Here is a 23,389-nt window from a genome sequence, read left to right on the forward strand (position 1 = left end):
ACCTTTTGTTACTGGACCCAATATTACTGTATTAAATTGGGGCCCAAATTCAATTTTACTACATAAGATGTGGTTTGGACAGAGTTTCAGATTCTGATCCAAAGTCAAATCTATCATGATCATGTTTATATTCAACCTGTTTGCACCCTACTGCCTTTGCTAAAGAAAATCAGACACAGGGTGCAATAGCATTTGAGTTGGACCATTTTTTACCTGACCCGACCCATCTCTTTAACTACATCGAGTTCAACCATTTTTCTAACCCGACCCAACCCACTTATGGACGTCAAACCAACCAAATTAGAATTGGGTATGAAACTCGCGGAGGTGAAAGCAACTCGTATCCAAATAACAGATCGCTGGGTTCGGGTTTTGTCAGGTCACGAAAATGGAATCCCAGTCTTGGATTCATATAATTTCTGGTTATTAAAAATACATATAAAATACTTGGGTCTGGTCGGATACCTGACAAAAAAATAGTGTTGGTCAGGGTACCTAGCAAAAACCATAACCAAAGTTGGCCTGTATATTGCTCGGGACGACTCAAATGTCATGGGCTTTTTTCATACCCATACGGGGTGTCATTGGGGTCGGGTTTGACCTGGTCCGACCTGTAGAAGGTCCAATTAAAACTCGGGTCAGACTCAAAAGATCCAATTAATATTTGAAGTCAGGTATGGTTTGTGAAATTTTATACCCTGACCCAGAATCAACTTGAGTTCCGACAAAGATCCTTTATTCTTCAATGTTAAAAGGATAAAAAAAAAATATTTTACTGCATATGGTTCGGGTTTGGTTCATGTAATCCTGGATCCCGGTATGGTTTCTTTTATGGTGGGTCTGATTGGACCCGAGTCTGGACATGGTACCAACATTTCAAATCAGGTTTGGGTCTGATTCTACACGAGTCTGAACCAAATCCGACCCGCTGTCACCCTACCCATGTCCGATACAAACCTGACCCGTTGACATCCTTGTTAGCTCTAATCAACCGATGGATTCGTTATAAGCTCATTTGCCCAACCAGGTGTTTCGGTGTGGGACCCGCATCCAACCAACCGTGAACCCTAAGATATTTTGACGGAGTCCACCGAGTCATCTTATTTTATGCAAGAACCGAAACGGTTTATCAACTCATATCGGTATCGGAGATCTCGAATCGACAATTTCTATATAATGCATCTTCTGCGAAACCGCTACGCTTTGAGAGAGAGAGAGAGATGTCGGAGGTGTACGGATCCGGAGGGGCGGACGATCACGCCAGCCCGCCGAGGAGCCGAGGCGGTGGCTATGGTGGGGGTTACCAGCAGCAGCGTGGTATTGGCTCTAGCTAGGGTTTTCTGTTTTGGGTTGGTGTTTTTGGGTTCGTTCTTCGTCTTTGGCTGTCTTTTAGGGGAAAGATTTGTCACGGATGTGCAGGTGACGTAGGATACGGTGGCGGTGGTGGCGGGTATGACCGCAACGGCGGCGGTGGGGGAGGGTTCGATCGTGGCGGCAGCGGTGGAAGGTATGACCGCAACGGCGGCTGCGGTGGAGGGTTCGATCGCGGAGGCAGTGGCCGTGGTGGAGGTCGTGGCGGCGGTGGAGGTTTCAGAGGAGGCCGAGGAGGTGGTGGGGGCGGTTCTGGCCGTGATGGTGATTGGCGTTGCCCTAATCTGGGGTTTGCTCTCCCTCTCTCTCTCAGATTTGCATGTTTCCGAGCCACAAATTTGAGGAAACCCTAGATTTTTCTTTTTCCATTTCCTTTTTAACGAAAACTGTGGGATTTTGTTATAGGTGTGGGAATCTGAATTTTGCCCGAAGGACCGAGTGTAACAAATGTGGTGCACCGAGTCCCGGTGGGTCTGGTGAACGTGGAGATGCCAGTGGTGGGTATAATAGGGGAGGAAGTGGAGGTGGTGGTGGTTATAGTGGGAATCGTGGTGGTCGTGATCGGGGTTATGGTGGTGGCGGTGCTGCTGGTCGTGATGGTAATTATGGTAGCGGTGGTGGAGGTGGTGCCAGTTATGGTAGCATAGGTGGCGGGGGTGGTGGCAATTGTGGTAGCGGCGGTGGTGGTGGTGGTTCTTATGGTGGTTATGACGCGGATGATGGTTCATATGGTCAAGTTCCACCGCCTGCGCCACCTTCTTATGGTAGTGGTGGGAGCAGTGCCGGTGGTGGATACCCTCCACCCCTGGCTGCCCCTCCAAACTATGGTGCCCCGCCTGCTCCTATACCACCAAATTCTTATGGAACTGCAATTCCTCCTCCTGGAGGGTATGATGCCCCTCTTAATGCATATCCAACATCGAATAGCTATGGTGGTCCACCAGGTGGAAGCGGCGGCAGGGGAGAGCCGCTATCTTCTGGATTTGATGGTTATGGCCAAGATAAAGTGGGTGGCGATTATGGTGCACCAAGGCCAGTTTCTGGTCGTGATAATCCACGGAACAGTGGCGGTAGCTATGGTGCGCCTGTTGATCCACCTTCGATGGTGAAGCAATGTGATGAAAATTGTGGAGATACTTGTGATAATTCTCGGATATATATTTCAAACTTGCCTCCTGATGTAACGACAGAAGAATTGAGAGAGCTTTTTGGAGGGATTGGGCAGGTACCTTTTTTCTTCCTATCTTTTACTCTCCTTGGAGCTTACTGTTGAAAACTTTACTTTAATGTTCCTTAGATATTTGTTCGCCAAATGCTTCTGTTGTTAGTGACTTTCTGCTGACTGTTTGATATGGATTGGCTGAAAGTGGAAAATCCCATGGGACATGAATTGTAAAGAATTTCAATAGTGCGACTCTGGTAGTATTAGTATGCATTTATTCCACCGAGAAGCTTGAAAAGATGATTACAGATGGATCCATTCGATTATTTTTATATTGTTAGCATTTAGTGAATCCCAACTTGATTAAATTTCACCTTCTGATAAAACTGAAAGGTGGAATTGAGTGTATTTCTTGAAACTGTGACTTTTTGGCTGCATGATTATGTTTCTTTTGGGTGTTTTTTGTATGTTCAAAATGATAATGGTCCGGAGGATGTTTGAAGACCATCTCCCGTATTTAATTTTTATTTAGTCAAGGGTATATGCAGTGTATGGATGATTTTTAGTGCAACACTAGACAGAAATCACTTCGTTTCATGCTTTTTCTACTTGTTAAGAGACTGAGTTTGTTCGGTATCACAACATTGGTAGGTAGTAGGCATGACATTTTGTGCTAAGCTGGTCATTACAGTGATAATTGCAGTGCAGTAGCACAAGCTATCAGCTGTTTTCAAGATCAGAATAATTCATAGAGGAGTCAAGGGACTTGTATTTGAGTCCAATGGTACAGAGATGTTCGCACTGTACAGTCACATGAAGATTCTGGATTAGTTGTGTCTTGTATCTGTTGCACAACAAGAAAATTCGATGTGTGCCGGTCCATCTCCTTTCTTGCTGTGCTATTTAATGCTTTTCATCTTATTTGTTGATTTTTCTGAAGATGTTTGTCACTCATGATGCTGTTATTTCAGCTGCACTTCTACCATATGGGACTTTTGAAATGTAGAAATAATTTTATTCTAAAACAAATTGCTAACTACTTTCCATAATTTTTTCGGGGGTTTGTATGCATCAGTCTATGTGGGGCAAACACATGAATACATGTGTTTTCTACCATACGTACCTGCATATACACAGCATCTTTGGATTTATTTACAGTACATGGATGTGTCACATTAGCTAATTGGACATGGAAGTTGGTCATATAATATCTAGTCAAATGGGATATTAATCTGGATTTTTGGGGGCTTTGCTTGTTGTACAAGTTGCGCTTACCATAAAACAGTTTATGTAGATTTAGGCTAACAATTAATCAAAGATAGGAAAATGCCTCTAGCCTGTGACAAGGATGCTGTTGGAAGAGACCTTTATTGGAGGAACATATGTGTTTTTACATGTTGTGCTCTGTTACAGCTAGTCCTCGAGAATCATATGTTTCTTAAGGATGCTGAGAGGAGAGAAAAAGGTTTGTGCGGGGAGTTTCTGAGGATGTGGTTGTGTCATACATAGTTGTTTGAGTATAGATATGGATAATCAAATGTCACATTACTTCCATTTTTGCACATAACAATGTGTAGATTTTCACATTATACCAAAAAAAAATTGTTAGATGAAATGTGTTGGTTCACTTTGCTGTGGCTTGTATCTCATAACTCAGCATGATTTACCTGCTTTAACTTAGATGGATGTTGATGCTGGTTGACCCATAACCATCATAGATCTTGCCTGTTTGAAGTTTTATTGTATTAAGATCTTGCTAACCAAATACTTTGTTATCTTCATCACATTTTCCTTTTCCATGTATTCCGAGTTGATAGTTTTTTTCTTTTTGGTATTATTTCATGATTGGTTAACATTGGTTTTACCACTTTCCTTGTTGCTGTTTGTACAATTTTTTTTCCAAAATTGCATTTTCCCATGGACTTTTGAATATTTTTAATCTATCACTAGATTTGAATTGATCGCTGTTTCAATGATCTTACACATTAAACTTTGAAAAGGAAAAATCACAAGGTTATCCTGGATTGTCCTAAATCTTGGAGGGGGCGGGGAATCAATGTTATTTTGTTTCCATATTCTTAAAATTTCCTTTTTAAATTAAACTTAGATTGGATTTTGTTGAGTTATTCCCATATTAGAGAAACTCTCTAAAGATCTCCCAAGAATCATATCCATGACATACATGTGTGTTGTCAAACTCCTACTGTATCACATTTTCTTGACTTTTTCTGTGGATTAAGCTCTATGGGTATGATCTATAAGGATTGCTTAGTCAAAAAACATGTTTTAGATTGTCCGTTCACATTGTATAAGAAATTTTTTTAAAGGCTTCAAAAATTCAACGGTCCGCAATGTGGAAAAGTTTCATGATTGATAAAATCATGCTTTTATGTCAAAACTGCTCAATCAAAAGTTCATTCCTTAGCGAATGGGTCATGCTGAACGCATCTATGGAGTCAAATTGATGAATTAAAACTTGCACCTATGAGATATAGCTAGATAGTGTGTTTTATGTTCTTGCATGTGTTGAAGATGTGGTTGATTCATATATTATTGGAGGGTCTTTTCTGCCAATTTTAAATTTCTGCCTTCATTTTCCGATGTATTGGTGTGTGTGTCTTTTACTTTTTTCGTGGGTTGCAAGTTTGGTCTACATTTCGCCCTTGACAATTGAATTCAAAAAACTCCCCTATAGGTTGGAAGAATAAAACAGAAACGAGGGTACAAAGATCAGTGGCCTTGGAACATCAAGATCTACACTGATGAGTATGGAAACAGCAAAGGGGATGCTGTACTTTCATATGAGGATCCTTCTGCTGCTCATTCTGCTGGTGGCTTCTACAACAGTGAGTTCCTGAACACAAATGTCTGATAATTTTTTTTGTGATGGTTTTGCATTCTAACGCTACTCTTATCAGATTATGATATGAGAGGTCACAGAATCAATGTCTCAATGGCCGAGAAGTCTGCACCGAGGGCTCCACCTGCGTTTGGTCATGGGTATGTGTTTTTCTTCTTTCAAAGGACTTGGTTCTAGCAGTTCTGAAAGTTTTGCTGGCTATTTTATTGTTTGGTTCCGTGGCTATGTTGCTGGTTATTTGATCTATAAACTTTTCTGCAGATTGGTTTAAGTATTTGCTATTTGCTTGATTGACTTGATCTTTTAGAACTGCTTTAGATGATATCACAGTTTCTCAAAGTATCATCAATATCTGTGACAGTGAGTTTCATTAACAATTTATGTTAAAGTATCTTTAACGGAGTCTCCAAGAGGAACTTGCTTTATGACAGTTTTGGAGGAACTAGGAAAAATATTTGTTTGGGTATGTGTGAGTTATGCTGTGCCAGATCATACATAGAACATTTATTGGATCCAAAATCCCTAGAAAACCAAAAAGGTTATTTTCTATTTGGAATGACCATTTCTTGATGTGATCAGAGTGATCTGGTATGCTTTTTCTCTACGCTGAATGGTATGACCGTTTGGCTTGCACAATTCTTAAGGTTCTTTTCCTGTAAGGACAATATGTGTTTGGGCTATTGCCTTTTCTAGTGTATGTTTTAAGCTATGTAGTCAAAGTCGCCTAGTTGGCCTAGTCGAAGGAAAAACTAGGAATCGTTCGGATTCCTAGTTTTTCCCCTTCAGGGGTACCAATTTTCCCGCCTAGGCGCCTAGTCGGTCCTTGCCTAGGTGGAAAAATCAGTTCCCTGCAACTTGTTATGTGCATATTTTGTTTTTTTAATTAATTTGTTGTGTACGGAGATGTGACATTGAATTGTTATGTGTTTTTGTTTATGTATGTAGATGTGTCTTAATTTTTAGTCAGGTTTTGTAATATAGCAGGTTTACTATGCAGCTATGCTTCACAATAGTGGTATTTTGTACATTTGTTGATTAATTTTATGTTGGATACAGCTTTGCTGTTAGTCTTAATAATTTTTGGGCAGGTTTTGTAATATTACATGTTTACTATACTTGTCGATAGCAATATCTTATACTTCATGCATTTTTTGTTGATTAATTTTATGTTGGATACATGTTTGCTGTTAGTTTTAACACTTTATTTTAAGAATTTAGCTATGTAGTCAAAAGTGCCTACAGGAAACCTAGGAATCGGCCAGATTCCTAGGTTTAAAAAAAGGGTCTTTTTTTCTGACTAGGCGCCGACTCGGCGCCTAACTTGCCCTTGCCTAGGTGCGAGGGAAAACACTTTTTTTTTAAAATCTTAAAACACGGGAGGGGGGGGGGTTATAACTTATAAACCCTTTTCCCCTCTCTTTCTTTTTCTCTCTGGCTCTCTCCACTTTATTCTTTCTCACTCTCTCTTGCATGCTCGCCCTCCGCATCCAGGTACGCTTCTCTCTGCCTCCTCCTCTTCTTCTCTCCCCCTTTGCAGCTTCTTCTTCTATCCCCCTTCCTCTGCATCTTCTTTTTCTGAAAGCTACGGAGACACCCGTGCACAGCTGGCAGCCGGACCCCAGGTGTGCCTCTCTCTCTTTCTCTTCTTCCTCCTGTCTCCCCTCTTATTCTTTTCCTTCCCTTCTTCTTCCCCTTCTTTTTTCTTTTCCTCATGTCCCCCCTCTTCTTCTTCCCTTCTCCCATGTTCTTTTCTTCTTTTGAAAGCTACAGATTTCACATCTAGCAGCTGGACGCCAGGGACACCCCTCTCTCTCTCCTTCTTCTTCCTCTCGTCTCCCCTCTTCTTATTCTTTTCCTTCCCTTCTTCTTCCTCTTCTTTTTCTTTTCCTCACGTCTCCCCTCTTCTTCTTCTTCCCTTTGATATGCATTACAGGCAGGCAGACTATGGTCCTCAGGCCTTCTTATTTCTTGTGATCAAGTATTGCTGTCACATCCTTTTTTGTCCAATATCATCAATCTTGTGTGTTCCAAGCTAAGCAATATCTTGATGTTCTAGGTAGGGGTGGGCATCAGGCCGGCCCAGCCTGCAAATGGAGTGGGTTGACTGGTCCATTGACCGGCCCGTTTACTAACGGGCCGGGTTTTGGCCCGGTTCTTAACAGGCTCGGGTTTGAAGAGAAGCCCATGGCCCGGCAATGTGAAGCAGGCTGGGTCCAGCCCAGACCGGCTTGATCCATTCTTAAAAGTTAAAATGCATAAATGCTTGACCTATGTCACACAGACTCGGCTAGGGGTTTGACGCACCTGCGTCGACACACCCCGACACGGGTGCGGCTTCGGACACGGGTGCGGCTTCGGACACGGGGCGGACACGGTCAACCAAGTGTCGGACTCGGTCAACACACCGGGGTCGAGTCCGTCCACATTTTGGACACGGTCAACTTTGACCGAGTCCATTTTTGTCCATTTTAGGGCAAAAAGCTAAAAAAATCAATTTTTTATATATTTTTTTAAAAAAATAAAGTCCCAACGTCTCTTAGCTGCCAGACTGTGCAGACAGTCTGTCATTAGTTGACAGACTGTGTTGCACACATTCTGTTATTGACAAACTGTGCTGTCATTAGTTGACAGTCAATGCTGCACACTGTCATTAGTTGACACACTGTGTTGCACACAGTCTGGCATTGACAAACTGTGCTGTCATTAGTTGACAGTCAATGCTGCACACTGTCATTAGTTGACAGACATTGACAAACTGTGTTGTCATTAGTTGACAGTCAATGCTGCACGCAGTCTGTCATTGACATACTGTGGTCATTAGCTGACAGTGTTCAACTGATGACAGATTACATAAAAAGAATTTAAAAGGTAAAAATAAATAAAAAAAGAAAAATTACAGAATTAAAGGAAAGATTACAGATATATATACTTGAATGTACAAAAATATATACGTACTCTTGTATTAAGAAGAGTGTATATATGTATATATACATATTCAAATTTTCTAACACCCAACTTTGACTGAGTCTTATTATTGTTATATATATATTTTAAAATATATATAGCCGAGTCCCCGTGTCCAAAAATTTTGAAATTGCGCTGCACCCGTGTCGCACCGGCACCCGCACCCATGTGACATAGTGCTTGACTGAAATTATGGGTTAATGATAGAATAACAAGTTTTCATGCAACTAATTCTTAATTAGTGCAACTAATTAGGTAAATAGTAATAATTAACAAATAGCAAGTTTCCTTGCAACTAATTAAGTAAATAATAATAGTTATCAAAGTTACTATGTAATAGTTAATTTTTATTTTTTTTATATTATTAAAAAAATAATAAATAACTCAGGCCCATCAGTCTGGCCCTAGCTCGGCCCACGTATATAACGGGCTGGGTTTCAGCCCGGTACCTAATGGGCCCAGGTCTAAAATCATGGCCCAAACCTGGCCCATGGCGGGCCGGGTCGGCTTGGCCCATCGGGTTGCTGGGCCGTTTGCCCACCCCTAGTTCTAGGTCACAAAATCAAAATAGATAGGAACACATGGTGGCAGCAGGAACACTTTTAGTGATGCCACATATATATATATAGTTGGGAATTTTGGTGTGCGTGCACCAGGTTTTAGTGTGACCTGTGTATGCCACCATGGACTTTCTAGTCAAATTATTGGCCGGTCAAAAAAACCCTCTATGTATGATCTACATGGTTTTTTTAGTAAAAAACGAGTTCTGGATCATGTTATTGAAATGTTTAAGAAGGATTTTCAAGGGCTACAAAATCCAGTGACCCACAATATGTAAAAATTTTGACACAAAGATTATGATTTTACTTTAAAAACCATAATCCAAGGAAACAAACCGTGCTGAACGTATCTATGGCATTAGATTGAGTGAGAAAGAGGTTGTTAACGAGTGCACATTGGTACAAACTTTAATCAGTCTACACCTGCCAATCACACCATGGATTGAGTTCTTACTCTGGATTTGTCCACCCGTTAAAGCTCCTGGTGTAATCTTAAGCTCATCAAAGGGAAGGTTTTCTGGATCAAGATTTTGTTGTGCAGATTGTATGGAAAAATCTTTGTTAACCTTACAGCTGAGACATGTTGATGGATCCACTGGTTTTATGTCCTAGGCTATTCTCAAAAGTGTGTTTGATTTGCAAAATAGAATGTATACTCCTGGAGAAAGTGGTTCATGTACCAAATTTAGTCTCTCTTGTATCTGTGCCTTTTTTATGTGTTGGCACATATTCTTGGATTTCAATTGAGCAATTTGGATATAAACGTTGACCATTTAACAAAAATTAGTAATTTGAAATATGACTTGGAAAATACACATTATTACATCTTGTTATTGAAATTACCTATCAATATCCAGTCACTTGATCTGTGTACAAGGATAATAATCCATGACGACAAAACCTATTCTGTGTTTGCATTTTAATGTTCACATGGTGATTGGCAAGTTGGATGTTGATTTGGATGGTCTATTTCAGTGCATGCTTTTGATGCTGCGGTTTATTTCTATTGTTGTTTGGAGTACTAGTTAACTGGTTAATTATCTCCTGGACATTTCCCTCAAAAAAAAGAAAATTCTCCTGGACAATTTTGATGCCATTTTGATTTGTTAATCATGTTCCATACATTCTTCATTAGTTGGTTGAAGCCTTTCTCCGTCACATAAGCAAGTGTAAAGATTATGTTTTTATCTGTCTGATCAGGGGTAGAGGTGGTGGAGACCGAAGGAGAGATAATTATAGAGATGGTGGTGGTGGAGGCCCTGATAGGCACCTGCATGGTGGACAGCGTTCTCGGCCTTACTAAAACATCTAAGCACTTATTCATGTGTACTAGGAAAGTTTGTCTTATTTCATGTTCAAGTTGTACTCAGATGAGAGCGTAAGGTAGGTTGGGCATATCAATCAGAGCAAACCGACTTCCTTTTCATTCTAGTTGTTGGAGGGGCTTTAGCTTGAGATTAATGTGCTGTGTGGATATTTTTTTAGAGGCAAGTGGATTACCTCAAATGTGCTGCTTAGGTTGAGAATTGAGATATTCAGGTGAGTGCTGATTTTTTAAGTATATTGTGTATGTGTGTTATGCTTATGTATGAGCATGCCTGTTGTGTTTTATTTCATTTTGCATGCATGCATTCATCTATGCATGTTGATGTGCATTTCATCATGCATTCATGTTGCTTATCTTTGTTTAACTAATCTATGCATGCCAACTTTGAACATCTAGGAGCTCCCAATGATGTTTTTGACAATGTGAGACTTTAATTTTGTTGTATGGATCGTTAGTAACAGAGGATGGGAAGGAGGATGAATGACCAAACTAATATACACTACCAGCTACCACCATCATCTTCTGCGAGGAGACAAACTTATAACACATCTAGGAGCTCCCAAAGATGTTTTGACAATGTGTGACTTCAATTTGGTGTATGGGGTCGTTAGTAACAGAGGATGGATAATATACTAGCCACCACTATCATCATCTATGAGGAGAATGTTAAAAAGTTAATTTTGGCCTGGATTCCTGGCTAGTGCTGGCCGATGAGCCCGTCTCTGGCTCCACAACAAATTCAACAAAGAGGGTCTGGGCATTGGTTTTCTTACCCTTTGTGTGTTTGGCCAACGTTATGTTGAATCCTGCTTGCTCATCTGTGTCCCATTGGCATATTTCTATTTTCCGTTTTTCAAATCTTAGCTTTCTTAGGTGTTGGTTCTGGATATGCTTAAGGTGATGCCAAGTGGGGGGACTCCTATTACTGGTCTGTAAGAGAGAATGCTGTTCTTAAGTCTATTCTGGACGACCTTGTTCGTCTGCTCTATCCATAACATGCTAACCTTCCAACCTCCTTATATCTGATTGGTATTTGACTGGAGATAATGTGATTTATATGGTCCCAAAATGCTGGGTAGATCTAGGTTCAGGTTGCTTGTCTGCGATTGGGAAATGGGATGTGGAAGACTGGAAACTTCTTGGTGCTGTTTTTTCACGACATTTTTTATGCTTTGATGTGTAACAGTTTATTGATATGATATTTTTGGTGCTTGGTTGTGTAACAATTGCTAGAGCTGCAATATTTTGAGTTCACTGATGTGGGATACTTTATTGAAAAAGGATTTCAGTTTCATTCAGATTCATTATGAATGCATTTCTCTAGACATGATTTGGAAAATGAAGCCACAAGTTTTTCTCGTTTTCTGTACTTAGTAAGGAAGGCTGAATGACCATGAATTTTGCTTCTGGATTTGATTCCTCGTGCTGCTGGAAAGTGCCATTGTAGTGTTCTGCTTCCATGGTAAAAGATGTTTGGATACACCAATCTATTGAAAAATAAATGAATTTTGTAAGTTGGATTTTACTAGTTCATGTTCTCAAATTATCCTGCTTTGCTGCTGGATAAGTTTAGGGTGAACGGGTGTATTCAGAAACTCTTTATTGGCTGGGAGCATTGAATTAGAGGTGTCATGCGGTTTCCTCATCACCATTTGACTGCTTGGGAGCCTTGGGTCAGGTGTGTTGCCGTTTCCCCAGTGCTTTCATGTGCTCTGCTCTTTGGAATCAGTGGTGTTGCCAAGACACTGTTACGTAGGGAGTTGGCCGCCCCAACACCACTTTTCAACAAGAGGATGCTTTAGGCAACTCCTTCTACACCACGTTTTGGCAGTGCATGGAGACAGGTGTTTCCACCTAAATGTAAGGCTACCAAACAGAGCCTTATTGTTTGTGAGCTGTGGTGTCGCCAATGAAGGGTACCTCAACACCACATTTCTGCACGATTCATGAGAGGATGTTTTTGGCATCTTCATCTCTAAAACCACATTTTGGTCAACATCATATTGTGGTGGTGTCATATTTTGTCAAAATCATATTTGACAACAAATGGAAATAATGTCTCCATTCCATTACCAGGAGCTTTGAGTTGGAGGTGCATGGTGGTTTCCCCAACACTGTTGTTTAAGAGCAGTGCGATGCGATTTCTCTAATACTTTTCGTTGTTTGTGGGTGCTGTTGTTGCCAAAACATTGGTTTATGGATGGAATTGGCATAAAACACTGCTTTAGAGATGGATTTGGCATCTGAACACCACGTTTATAACACCATTGCTAAGAGGATCGCCAACTCCATCCCCTACAACATATTTTGGCAGCGTTGTGATTTGAAAAACTATATTTGACATGAAATAATATTTCCGTTTCAATGAAAGGGTGTGGTCTTTCCAGACGATGTTTGCTGTTTGGCAATAGTGCATTGTGGTTGACCTCTTGTGTTTGGGGTTAGCTGGTGTTGCCAAAACACTATAGGGGGTTGAGTTGGTAACTCCACACCACCTTTCAACACCTACATGTGGATATTTTTATAAACTCCCTAACATTTCATTGTGTCCACACCATATTTAGCCAATGATTATAACATGGAAAGGCATCCAGTCTTTTGAAGAAAAATAATGAATGGAATGCATTGCTAGTATACTGGAAACGTATGGGTTAAGCCTAGTCTAAGGTTGATGTTAAGCTTTAGCTTAAAATCAATCTTTTGATTATTTTTGGTGCGAAAGTCTTCTACATCATTAAAAACCTGTTTAGGTTTTTAGTTCATGTCAACTTTAAATTCCTACTAAAATGGCTGTATATATAAACAAATTTGATAAGATGCATTTTGTTTTATTGGTTCACTTGGACAAAATCTACGATTTGATTGGTTTATAGTGTCGGTTTGGACTAAAACCAAAATATGTGGTGTATGTAATGTCACCTATCAAATGACGTTCTCCTTGATGCATTTTGTTTTCTGCTTGGAAGCTTCAAAAGGATGCATGTAAACTAAATTATAGGTTTTATCGATTTTTTTAACCTTTTACTCACTTCCAGTGTCGTCAGTATCGGTGCATATAGGCCTGAATCGGTGATATTTTTTCTTAAGGGGCATGTTCAATGCAAGTAATATAATTAGTGAGCAAAAACATGCTCGACTTCGTCCAGCTTTATTCAGGGTGGGCTCTATTAACTAGTAAAGACAGTAATTTTCCCTTTTTGATTAATCTTACGAAGTCCGCGATACAGATTGACACACCATATAATACTTTTTAAGTGCATTATCATAATAACAAGCATGTTTATGGTATATTAAGGTTTGAATTAGACGTATCAAACTTCTGATTGGCCTTGATTCTGTACATGATAAAAAATAACAAAGTCTATCCTATGGAAGTGATGAACCATGTTACCAACAAATAAAAGGAGCAGTCAAAACTTGGGTTCTGGAATCTATTGAATTCTTGAGGGGGCGTTTGATTGCGTGGACAGCAGCATCCACAGGTCACTGATGTTGGTGCTGCACATGCCAGATGCAATTGTTGGACATGTGGAATGCCTGGAACACTCAGGGACAGCTTTTGGTGCCTTGCAGTGTTCCACCCTCCCCCTAGAGCAGTGCTGTCTGGAACACGGGATAAAAACCAACAGAAAAATGGAACACCTGCGACAAAAACTTGATTTGTCCAGGACACCTTTGCACTCAGCCAGAAGTGTCCAGACATAATTGTTTTACACAGTCTTATACGTGCAATCAAATACACCCTGACAAATCATTTTGTTGTGATTTTGGGGTTGAGCTCAAGATCACACTAGGTTGGATTTGATATTTATGTGATTAGGAAACACAGACAATCACAATAAAAACCAACAAAGAAGCAAACAATCACAAGACACAGGAATTTTATGTGATTCAGCAAAACTTCTTACATCTACAAGAGAGTGCCAAGAGCTTTTATTAATATAATCAATTACAGATAAAAGAAAATAAACAAAGCCATAAATAAGAACAATCACACTTGTTTAACCCATAAAAAAGATCGATGCATGCAGCCAAGATCTTCGTCATCACCAATAAGAAGTTGATGTAACTTTCTTTTTGTCCTTAAACTACTCTCAATACCGCCTCAAGATCCACCACCATAGAGCCACTCTCAACCCCTTATGAGAGCCTCATGTCCCCAAGACTCTCTCTCTCAAGCCACAACGCAAGCCCTAAAGTGAATAGACGTTTCAACAACTCTATTTTTCTTTTTAATTTTATACTTCTATTTACCTTAACACTCAAGGAAACCTAGTACATTTTGGGTTTACAATACCCATCTCATATGAGTTACCATAAGTGTTCAAGAAGAAGAGTCTAAGGAGGACTCTTATGTGGCATAAATGGGTCTCATATTCAAGCCATACACAACATTCTCCACCTTGGCTTGAATACAGTCCACCCAACTCTCAAATAACACTCCATTTCTCTACGGCACAAGCAGTCTAGCTCATAATGGGGACTAAGTTCCGGTCAACCCTAAACTTTACAATCTTCATTGATTTAACTTTTTTTTACCTATAAAAGCTATATTTTTCATGCATGAACTTGCATATTCAGTTGGCAAAACATACACTATCACATCATCTCGTGCATATTTTTCATGCGCTTGCATAATCTTTCTCTGAAATTGAACCACCTTCTGCAGTAAGCTATCTTGTGACTGAACCTGAAAAGATCTTGATGAAGAACCATTATCTTTTCCTTTCTTTTCAACTTTTTGAACAAAGTTTTCACTCTAAATCTTTTTTTTTTTTTTGTCTTCACCATGGAGCTCTTAATGATATCAACATCACAACCAATCACCTTTCTTTTCTCCAACCCATGCAAGTATTTTTCTTCAACACTACCCTTGGAGAAGATACAGCTGTCCTGTCTATTACATTCCCAATTAGTTGTTTTAGGTTTCCAAACCTCTTTCCTTTCATCAACACCCGTGTATGTCTTTTAACCACTAGGATTCCATTCTCTGCATTGATGAAACAACTCTTGAAAATCAATGCACTCAAAGAAATTATTTTTTTAATTCTAGCACATGCTTGACATTATCGAGAGTTCAAATTACTCCATCAAACATTCTAATCTTAATCGTACAAACTCCTACTATCTTACAACGAACACCATTCTGCATAAGATCCATCCTGCCATTACATGCGGTGTAGGAATCAAAATATCCATGCTATGACACATTATAAGAACAAACAAAATCTAAAATCCATAAATCGTGAAAGAAATTCATACATGAGGGGATAACTAGATCTTTTCCATCATCCTCAAAACCACCCACTGCAACACTCGCTTGATCAATACCCTTGGCCTTCATTTTTTTCATATCATCTTCACTCTTTTTGCACTCTATCTTCTTATGGCCTAGTTTCTCGAACTTGTCCTTCTCATTATGATTCTTGTCTTGGTCATGCTCCTTGAATCGTCTTCAATCATGATCGGATGCTTTCGTCACCAAACCTTCATCTCGTTGATTACAGGAGCTAGTCTTCTCAAACATCTCATCAGAGAGCAATGATGCAGTTACATCAATAAAGTTGATACTCTTTTTCTCGTACAAAAAGGAATAGTCTTCAGATTTGTATACCTCGAAGATAATGATTTTAAGAAAATTAAAGATTTATCACCATCTTCAAGTATTACACCTAATTCAAGAGTTGGCTCACGATGTTGTTGAAGGCATTTAGATGCTCCAACATACTACTACCTTCCTTCATCTTCAAATCATAAAGTTGTTTCTTTTAGTAGAGTTTATTTCTTAAGGACTTCATCATATATAAGTTCTCTAGCTTTCCCCACAGTTCTTTCGCAGATTATATCTCAATCATGTTATACATTATCTCATCCGCAAGGCATTATTGAATCGTTCTTGATGCTCTAAAGTCTAAATCCTTTCAATCCCTGTCACTCATAATTGTGTTGCAGTCGAGCAACGAGAGACTGCCGATGAGGCCACCATCGATCGTACCCTTGCCTCTCTCTCCCTTTTCTTCTTTCTTCCCCTTCTCTTTCTCTCTCTCATTTCATTTTCTTCTTTTCTTCTTCTCTCTCTCTGATTAAGGCTTTGTTTTTCTTTGTTTTTTTATTAGGGTTTTGAATCAAATATATTTAATTAGTGATTTTGATATTTAATTTGATTCAAGCATTTTCTTTGATTTGATTAGGGTTTTTTCTTTGATTAGGGCTTTAAATCAAAAAATTTCAATTAGGACTTTTTACTATTAATTTGATTAGGGTTGCTTTTTTTAATTAGGCTTTGAATTGGGGCTTTGAATCAAATTTTTTTAATTAAGACTTCTTATATTCAGTTTGATTAGGAGTTTCCTTTGATTAAGACTTTGAATCAAATATCATTAATTAGGGTTTTTGATATTTATTTTGATTAGAGTTTTTCTTTGATTTTCTTTGATTAAGGATTTGAATCAAATTTTTTTAATTAAGATTTTTTATAGTTAATTTGATTAGAGTTTTTTTTCTTATATTTTCTTTGATTGGGGTTTGAATTTTGGGGTTTTATATTTAATTTTATAGTTTATTTAATTTTATGGTTTATTTTTCTTATAGTTTAAGGGGTTTTTGGTTTATTTATGGTTTATTTTTTTGCATTTTAAAGTTTTTATAATTTATTTATGGTTTTTTATTTGTATATAAAAAATATGAATTCTTTTTTTCTTAAATTACTCAAATTTTAAATATTTTTTGGTACTTGGATCCAGTTTGAGATCATATTCAAGGCTAAAATCCATAATTTTTTGATGAACTTTCATAATTAGATTCAATATAACACCAATTAAAGCATTTATATATATAAAAGAATATCAATTCTTATTTTTTTCTCAAATTATCCAAATTCTGAACATTTTTTGGTATTTGGATCCGATATGAGATTTATATTCAGGGCTAAAATCCATAATAAACATGATAAAACACTCATATGGCAAGGCAGATCGGGTTGTATGATTCAAAACAAAGTTATCAGACCCATTATTCATGTGTGTCCAAATTATCCTCACAACGTAAATCAAACATTAGACACAAGGAACATAACTTTTTGTCCAATTGAAACAAACACTAGACGAAATACAATTGTTATAGAACAAAAAAAACATGTGTTATATTTGTTTTGTTTTACTATTCCATTCAAACACGGATAAGCAATCAAACACATCCTAAGGGTACACCCATGTTCGAGCTTAGCTTGTAAGCTCATCACGAGTCAAGTAGGCCAGAGCTTACTATGAACGAAGCTTTACAAGCCAATCACAAGTTGTCTGGTTTTGTAAAAAGGATATTTTTAAGCATTCTTTTAAAGTTTCAAAATATATAAATATATAATATGTATAACACATATAATATAAATAGGAAAAATATTTGCTACTGATGAAGGTAAGGAACTAATGAGCTAGACATCATAAGTGTAAGTTATATCAACCATATAAATGTGTTTAATATGGTTTGTTTGCTCGCCATCAAGTCTTGGGTGAACACTAAAAAATAAACAAAATAAAGAGGTAATATATATGAACTATTAACTATAACATCTGAAAGTCGTACTTAAACTAGTTATTAACTACGAGAGTAATACGATCTTTTAACATTGAAGTACTTTATACTTAAATAATTGCATGTACCTTTTTAGCTGTGGCCGCAAGAAAGCCTCTGTGGATCAAGGTTGTTAAATGCGATGAGGCGAAGCGAGGCGTTGAGCCTGCGCTTCGCCTCTGAGGCGTACACCTGAGACACTGCTGCGGATAGTTGGTTTCAAGTATCGAAGCAAGTTATATGTTACCCCCCAAACAGGGCATCTCATGCTCGGGGGTCTAAAAAAGCACCACGTATTTAAGCATGTGCGTCTCGTGTCCCCATGTTTGTCAGCATTAATTAGCATTGGAGTTTGATGCGATTGCAAAGACTTAAGTACCCTCTCCTCCATTGGTGCTAAAAAAAATGATGATTCTAGAAAAGGAGTGGTTGTAAAGACTTAAGTGCCCCGAAGATTATTATTTAAGACCCAATCTCTGCACTGCAGGATTATCCGAGAAAGAAATCTCCCCTGGAGGAGGCCATGAACATCAACCCCCTCTCTCTCTCTCCCTTCTCTTTCTTCTTCTGTGCACATCCAGCAGAAGATCCTACATTGCTCCATCAAGCAACGACTGACCTGCACATTGATTGTTGTGGAGCTTGATTCAGAGTTTTTGCCCTTACAGGAGGAGGGTTTGGGGGCTCCTCCCAGTGTGGATAGCATCATTCAACTTGATGAGTTGTGGAGCCTGATTCAGAGTTTTTGCCCTTACAGGAGGGGGGTTTTGGGGCTCCTCCCAACGTGGGTAGCATCGTTCAACTTGAAGAGTTGTGGAGCTTGATTCAGAGTTTTTACCCTTACAGAAAAGGGGTCTGAGGGCTCCTCTCAGCGTGGGTAGCATCATTCAACTTGATGAGTTGTGGAGCTTGATTCGAAGTTTTTGCCCTTACAGGAGGAGGGTTTGGGGGCTCCTCCCTGCATGGATAGCATCAATCAACTTGATGAATTATGGAGCCTGATTCAGAGTTTTTGCCCTTACAGGAAGGGGGTTTGGGGTCTCCTCCCAACGTGGGTAGCATCGTTCAACTTGATGAGTTGTTGAGTGCCTGCACCTTTATCAAGTGTGTTGTCACGATCGTCTACCTCATTATCGAATTGCATTTCTTCTGCTGAAACATTTAAGTCAAGAGTGAATCCAATGCCTACACCCTTGTTATCATGTGCATCATTAGTGCACATGTTCACTTCTTCAGGTGCGTCATTAGTACATATGTTCACTTCTCCATATCTTTCAAATGATTGAGATAGATCATCTTCATTACAACAAGATGATAAGCTCACCACTATTATAAGCAAGATATCAATTTGCGTTAGCAAGCACATATGTAAACTACGATTTATTCAAGATACATGTAACAGATACCAATATGGTTAAGCAAGTCAAAGAAACAATTGAATGAATCACAGTATAAAAGCAACAACAATTTGTTATTTGTTTATACTATGGATCTAGTTGCTACTTACCATGCCAATAAAAGAAATGATTTGTCGTATATGTGTGTTGACGATAGCAATTTAATTATATCTACAATGTTGTGAAGCGATTTCAATATAAATCGCTAAATGAGCAATGATTTCAATACAAAAATTGCCATCGCAAGCGCGTAACAATGTATTTCTGCACACACACGTTTTAAAAGTCTTTCTACAAATATCTTACAAATCGATAATAGAAAACACATAATATCTTACCAATCGATATACATATCGCATAATATATTACAAATCGATACGACAATTCAGCATAATAGCTTACCGACACTATAAAACACATAATATCTTACAAATTGATATACACGCCGCAAAATATATTAAAAATCGATGCGGATATTCAACATAATAGCTTACAAATCGATATTAACAAACAAAACAATATCTCACAAATTAGTAGTATGCTACTAATACTGCGATTTGTGATACATTTCATATACTGAGTGAATGAAAGATACTGGATGGGGTAGAGGACCTTCCTAACATCTGTAAACAAGCATTCTTGTCAACAGGTCCGAGTGTCTTACCAATATCGTTAAGTTTTCAACCATCGAAAGGACAAGATCCACTTGCAATAACAAAACAATGCTTTAATAGCACTTACGCCGAGATATGTTCTTTAACGATAACATGATGACATAGAAAGGTACTCACGACGCCTTAATAGCACTTGTTGGAATATTTATGCGTCATTGCTTTCTTTTATAATGCCTAACGACAACGAAAAAGAAGAAAAGACTGTAAAAAGAGATGGCCGAAAAATGCCCCTATGACGCTCACCAATGATCGAACAAATCAATCGCAAACTCGGGAATGTTTTGTAACACAAGCCAGGAACGAGAAAGCGACAATGTGTTGTAGCACAAGCTAAAAAAAAGGAGATCCTTGATTATAAATGACGACAAAGGTTGTTACTTCGATGGCAGCAGACGATGACAAAGTTTGCGTTGTCAAAGGGAGCTCCTATTACAACAAATGGTGCAAAAGTTTACTGCTTAGGGTTAAAATGAAATGTTTGAACTTTGAAGAGTTAACATCATCATCTACTTTCTGAACGTAGGACATTTTTATCTTTTTCTCGAATCATCATTTTGCTTTTTTTGAATAAAGAACATTTTCTTAAACCGTCGTTTCATGACGAGAATAGCAAAAAAAGGTACTTAAGTATTTGCAATCGCACTGTACTCTGATGCTAAGTGATGCCTTCACATGAGAATTCGAGCCCCACGAGCTTATATACATGGCGCTCATTGAAACCCCAAACACGTACTGCGGCTAACTGCAGTCTTTATGGGACAACACACAACACCCTCCTTGATGAAATGGGTGATTCTGTATATCTTTACCTTAATTTCAATGAACTGGTAAAAAATAAAGTAGAGGGTCAAGTTAAATAATAAACAAAAAAAAGAGTAGTAGAAGGTTCGAAGGAAGGAAGAGCTAGTATAAGCCTTCTCCATTAAAAGAAAAACCAACACCACCCCAAATTTGCTCTCTAGACTCTCTCTCTCTCTCTCTCCGGGTCAGGTGTCTCTCTCTTTAGACCGTTTCAATTTCCTCCTTTCTCTCCTTAAATCACTCCCACCATTTCCCTTCACTATTCCTTCCTCTACCCATCATCACCACCATTCCTCGCTTTCTCTCTCATGGCCATCTTTCCTTCCTGTTCTGTGCTAAGGTAGGGACTGAAAGAAGGGAGCAATCCCCACCACCATCATCACAACCCCAAATGGACTCGTCGGAGAAATCCTCCCCGCCTGCTCACGGCGACGATCACGACGACCACCACCACCAGAAATCACCGCTTAGAAATGGCGACAGCGTCGAGCCCGAAGCCGAGAAACACCAACGCAACGACGACGACGACGACGGAGGGAACGAGAGGCACGAAAGGGAAGAAGATGGGCGCCTCGATCTCGTCTCAGGGGAGCTCCACGCGGTCCTCCCCGGCCCGCCCTCGGCCGGAAACCCCGAGATCCCGGAATGCGTCGAGCGGTTCGTCGATTGCCTCGCCGGAAAGATGACGAGGTACGAGTCCGGCGCCGATAAGATCGATTGGCGCCGCGATTCCGGCGCCTTCCTCTGTCTCGTGACGCGCATCCGCTCCCTGGTTCATGCGCTCCCCTCCCCAAAACCGGGCAGCCCGCCGGTCGCCGGAAAAGTGGCGGCCCTCCTTCATCGAGCGATGTCGTTCCTCGAGGAGGAATTGCGGTCGATCCTCGAAGAACCGTCGGATTCCGGCAATGGGGACCGACTCCGGGCTACTAACTCCGTCAACGCCAATGCCGACGATAGCTGCCCGATCGCCGAGTCGGTCCCTTCCGAGCCGTACCCACCCGAGACGGTGGCGATTCTCGCCAAGATTTCGAAGATAATGATCGATTCGGGCTACGAGACGGAATGCTGCCAGGTCTACAGCATCTCCCGCAAGGCCTTCCTGGAGGAAGCCATCTCGGAGAAGATGGGTCTCGATCGAATCGGTATAGACGAGGTGCAGAAGATGCAGTGGGACGCTCTCGAATCGGAAATCATCAAGTGGGCCCGAGCCTTCCGCCGCTGTCTCGGAGTCTACCTCGCCGGGGAGCGCCGTCTCTGCGACTCGGTATTCTCCGAGTCTCCCCAGGTGTCTCAGTTCCTCTTTGCCAACCTCGTCCGGGGCGTCGTGATCCACCTCCTCAATTTCGCTGAGGCCGTCGCCATGACCCGCCGGAGCACCGAGCGCCTCTTCAAGTTCATCGACATGTACGAGGCGTTCCGGGAAGCCCAGCCGCTGGTTGACGACCTCTTCGCTGGCAACCCATGTTCGGAGATCCGGTCCGAGATTGACTCGGCGAGATCGCAGATCGGGGAGGCTGCAGTGGGCATCTTCACCGAGCTGGAGACCTCCATCCGCGGAGACTCGGCCAAGATCCCCGTACCGGGCGGGGCGATTCATCCGCTGACCCGGTACGTCATGAACTACCTGAAGCTGGCCTGCGAGTACAAGGAGACACTGGAGCATGCTTTCGAGGCGTGCCGGCCGAGACAAGGCGGCGGCGGGGACGAGTCAAACTCGGGTCTCTCGCTGCAAATTGTGGTTGTGATGGAGTTGCTTGACACCAACCTAGAGGCCAAATCTAAGCTGTATAAAGATCAGGCATTGATCTTGATATTCTTGATGAATAATTGGAGGTATATAGTGCAGAAGGTGAAGGGTTCAGAGATATATAGTTTGCTTGGCGATGATTGGTACAGGAAAAGGTCCTCTGATCTGAGGCAGTACCACAAGAACTATCAAAGGGAGACTTGGGGGAAGGTTTTGGGGTGTTTTAGAGATGAAGGGTTACACAGTGGTGGTGGTGGTAAAGGTGGTGCAGGAAGTGTTTCAAAGGTGGCAGTAAAGGAGAGATTCAAAAAATTCAATGCAATGTTTGAGGAGATACACAAGACTCAATCTTCTTGGGTTGTGAGTGATGAGCAGCTGCAGTCAGAGCTCAGGGTGTCCATATCTGCTGTGGTGATACCTGCCTACAGGTCATTCTTGGGGAGGTTCAGGCATTACCTTGATTCTGGGAGGCAGAGTGATAAGTACATAAAGTATGGGCCTGAGGATTTGGAGACTCTCATTGATGAGTTGTTTGAAGGCACACCTGCGTCCATGCCCAAGAGGAAGGGGTATCAGTGATTGAAACATGATGGTGGTGATGATGATCCTAGAGAGAAGATGTTTGAGGTTTTGAGGTTGAACTTTTCCATTTTCGGTTCATTACTTCTTTTTTCACATGGTTCTAATTTTTTGTCATAATATGTAAGTAAATGTTTTGTATTGCATGATCCAATTTACATTAATTTTGTTAATTTAATCTGTCACATGAAAATGTACACATATATACTGGAGACAATACGGATATCCTTGGTATAACACGAGATTTTTGTAAGGCTAGGATAGGGAGATACCATCTTACATGATATTAATGACCTGTTTTTGTTAGCACCTTGTTAGTACCTTTGTAAAATATTATAGTTGCGGTTGTTTTTTTTGGCTTTAATGTGAACTTCTAGA

The 23,389-nt window shown here is 40.2% G+C and overlaps 1 protein-coding gene and 1 pseudogene across 4 annotated transcripts; both read left to right on the plus strand.

Moving 5' to 3' along the window:
• Positions 1 to 1,210: 1,210 nt before the first annotated feature.
• On the plus strand, positions 1,211 to 11,470 carry LOC149846364 (transcription initiation factor TFIID subunit 15b-like). 4 transcript variants are annotated; one of them, XR_016430277.1, is made up of 8 exons: positions 1,211 to 1,317; positions 1,420 to 1,660; positions 1,777 to 2,596; positions 5,229 to 5,379; positions 5,452 to 5,533; positions 10,118 to 10,300; positions 10,403 to 10,456; positions 10,641 to 11,470. XR_016430277.1 is itself a non-coding variant. In XM_089996325.1 (6 exons), the coding sequence occupies exons 1-6, from the start codon at positions 1,221 to 1,223 to the stop codon at positions 10,218 to 10,220; spliced, it is 1,494 nt and encodes a 497-aa protein (XP_089852451.1). In that variant the 5' UTR covers positions 1,211 to 1,220; the 3' UTR covers positions 10,221 to 10,475. The 4 variants fall into 4 exon arrangements, 1 of the variants encoding a protein (XP_089852451.1); XR_016430276.1 differs by having other exon boundaries at positions 10,700 to 11,470; XR_016430278.1 differs by having other exon boundaries at positions 10,706 to 11,470.
• Positions 11,471 to 21,076: 9,606 nt separating this feature from the next.
• LOC149846365 (exocyst complex component EXO70C2 pseudogene) lies at positions 21,077 to 23,182 on the plus strand (annotated as a pseudogene).
• The last annotated feature ends 207 nt before the right edge of the window (positions 23,183 to 23,389 follow it).

This window comes from Nuphar pumila, chromosome 2 (assembly GCF_984573655.1).
Source record: "Nuphar pumila chromosome 2, dmNupPumi1.hap1.1, whole genome shotgun sequence".
Classification (NCBI taxonomy): Eukaryota; Viridiplantae; Streptophyta; class Magnoliopsida; order Nymphaeales; family Nymphaeaceae; genus Nuphar; species Nuphar pumila.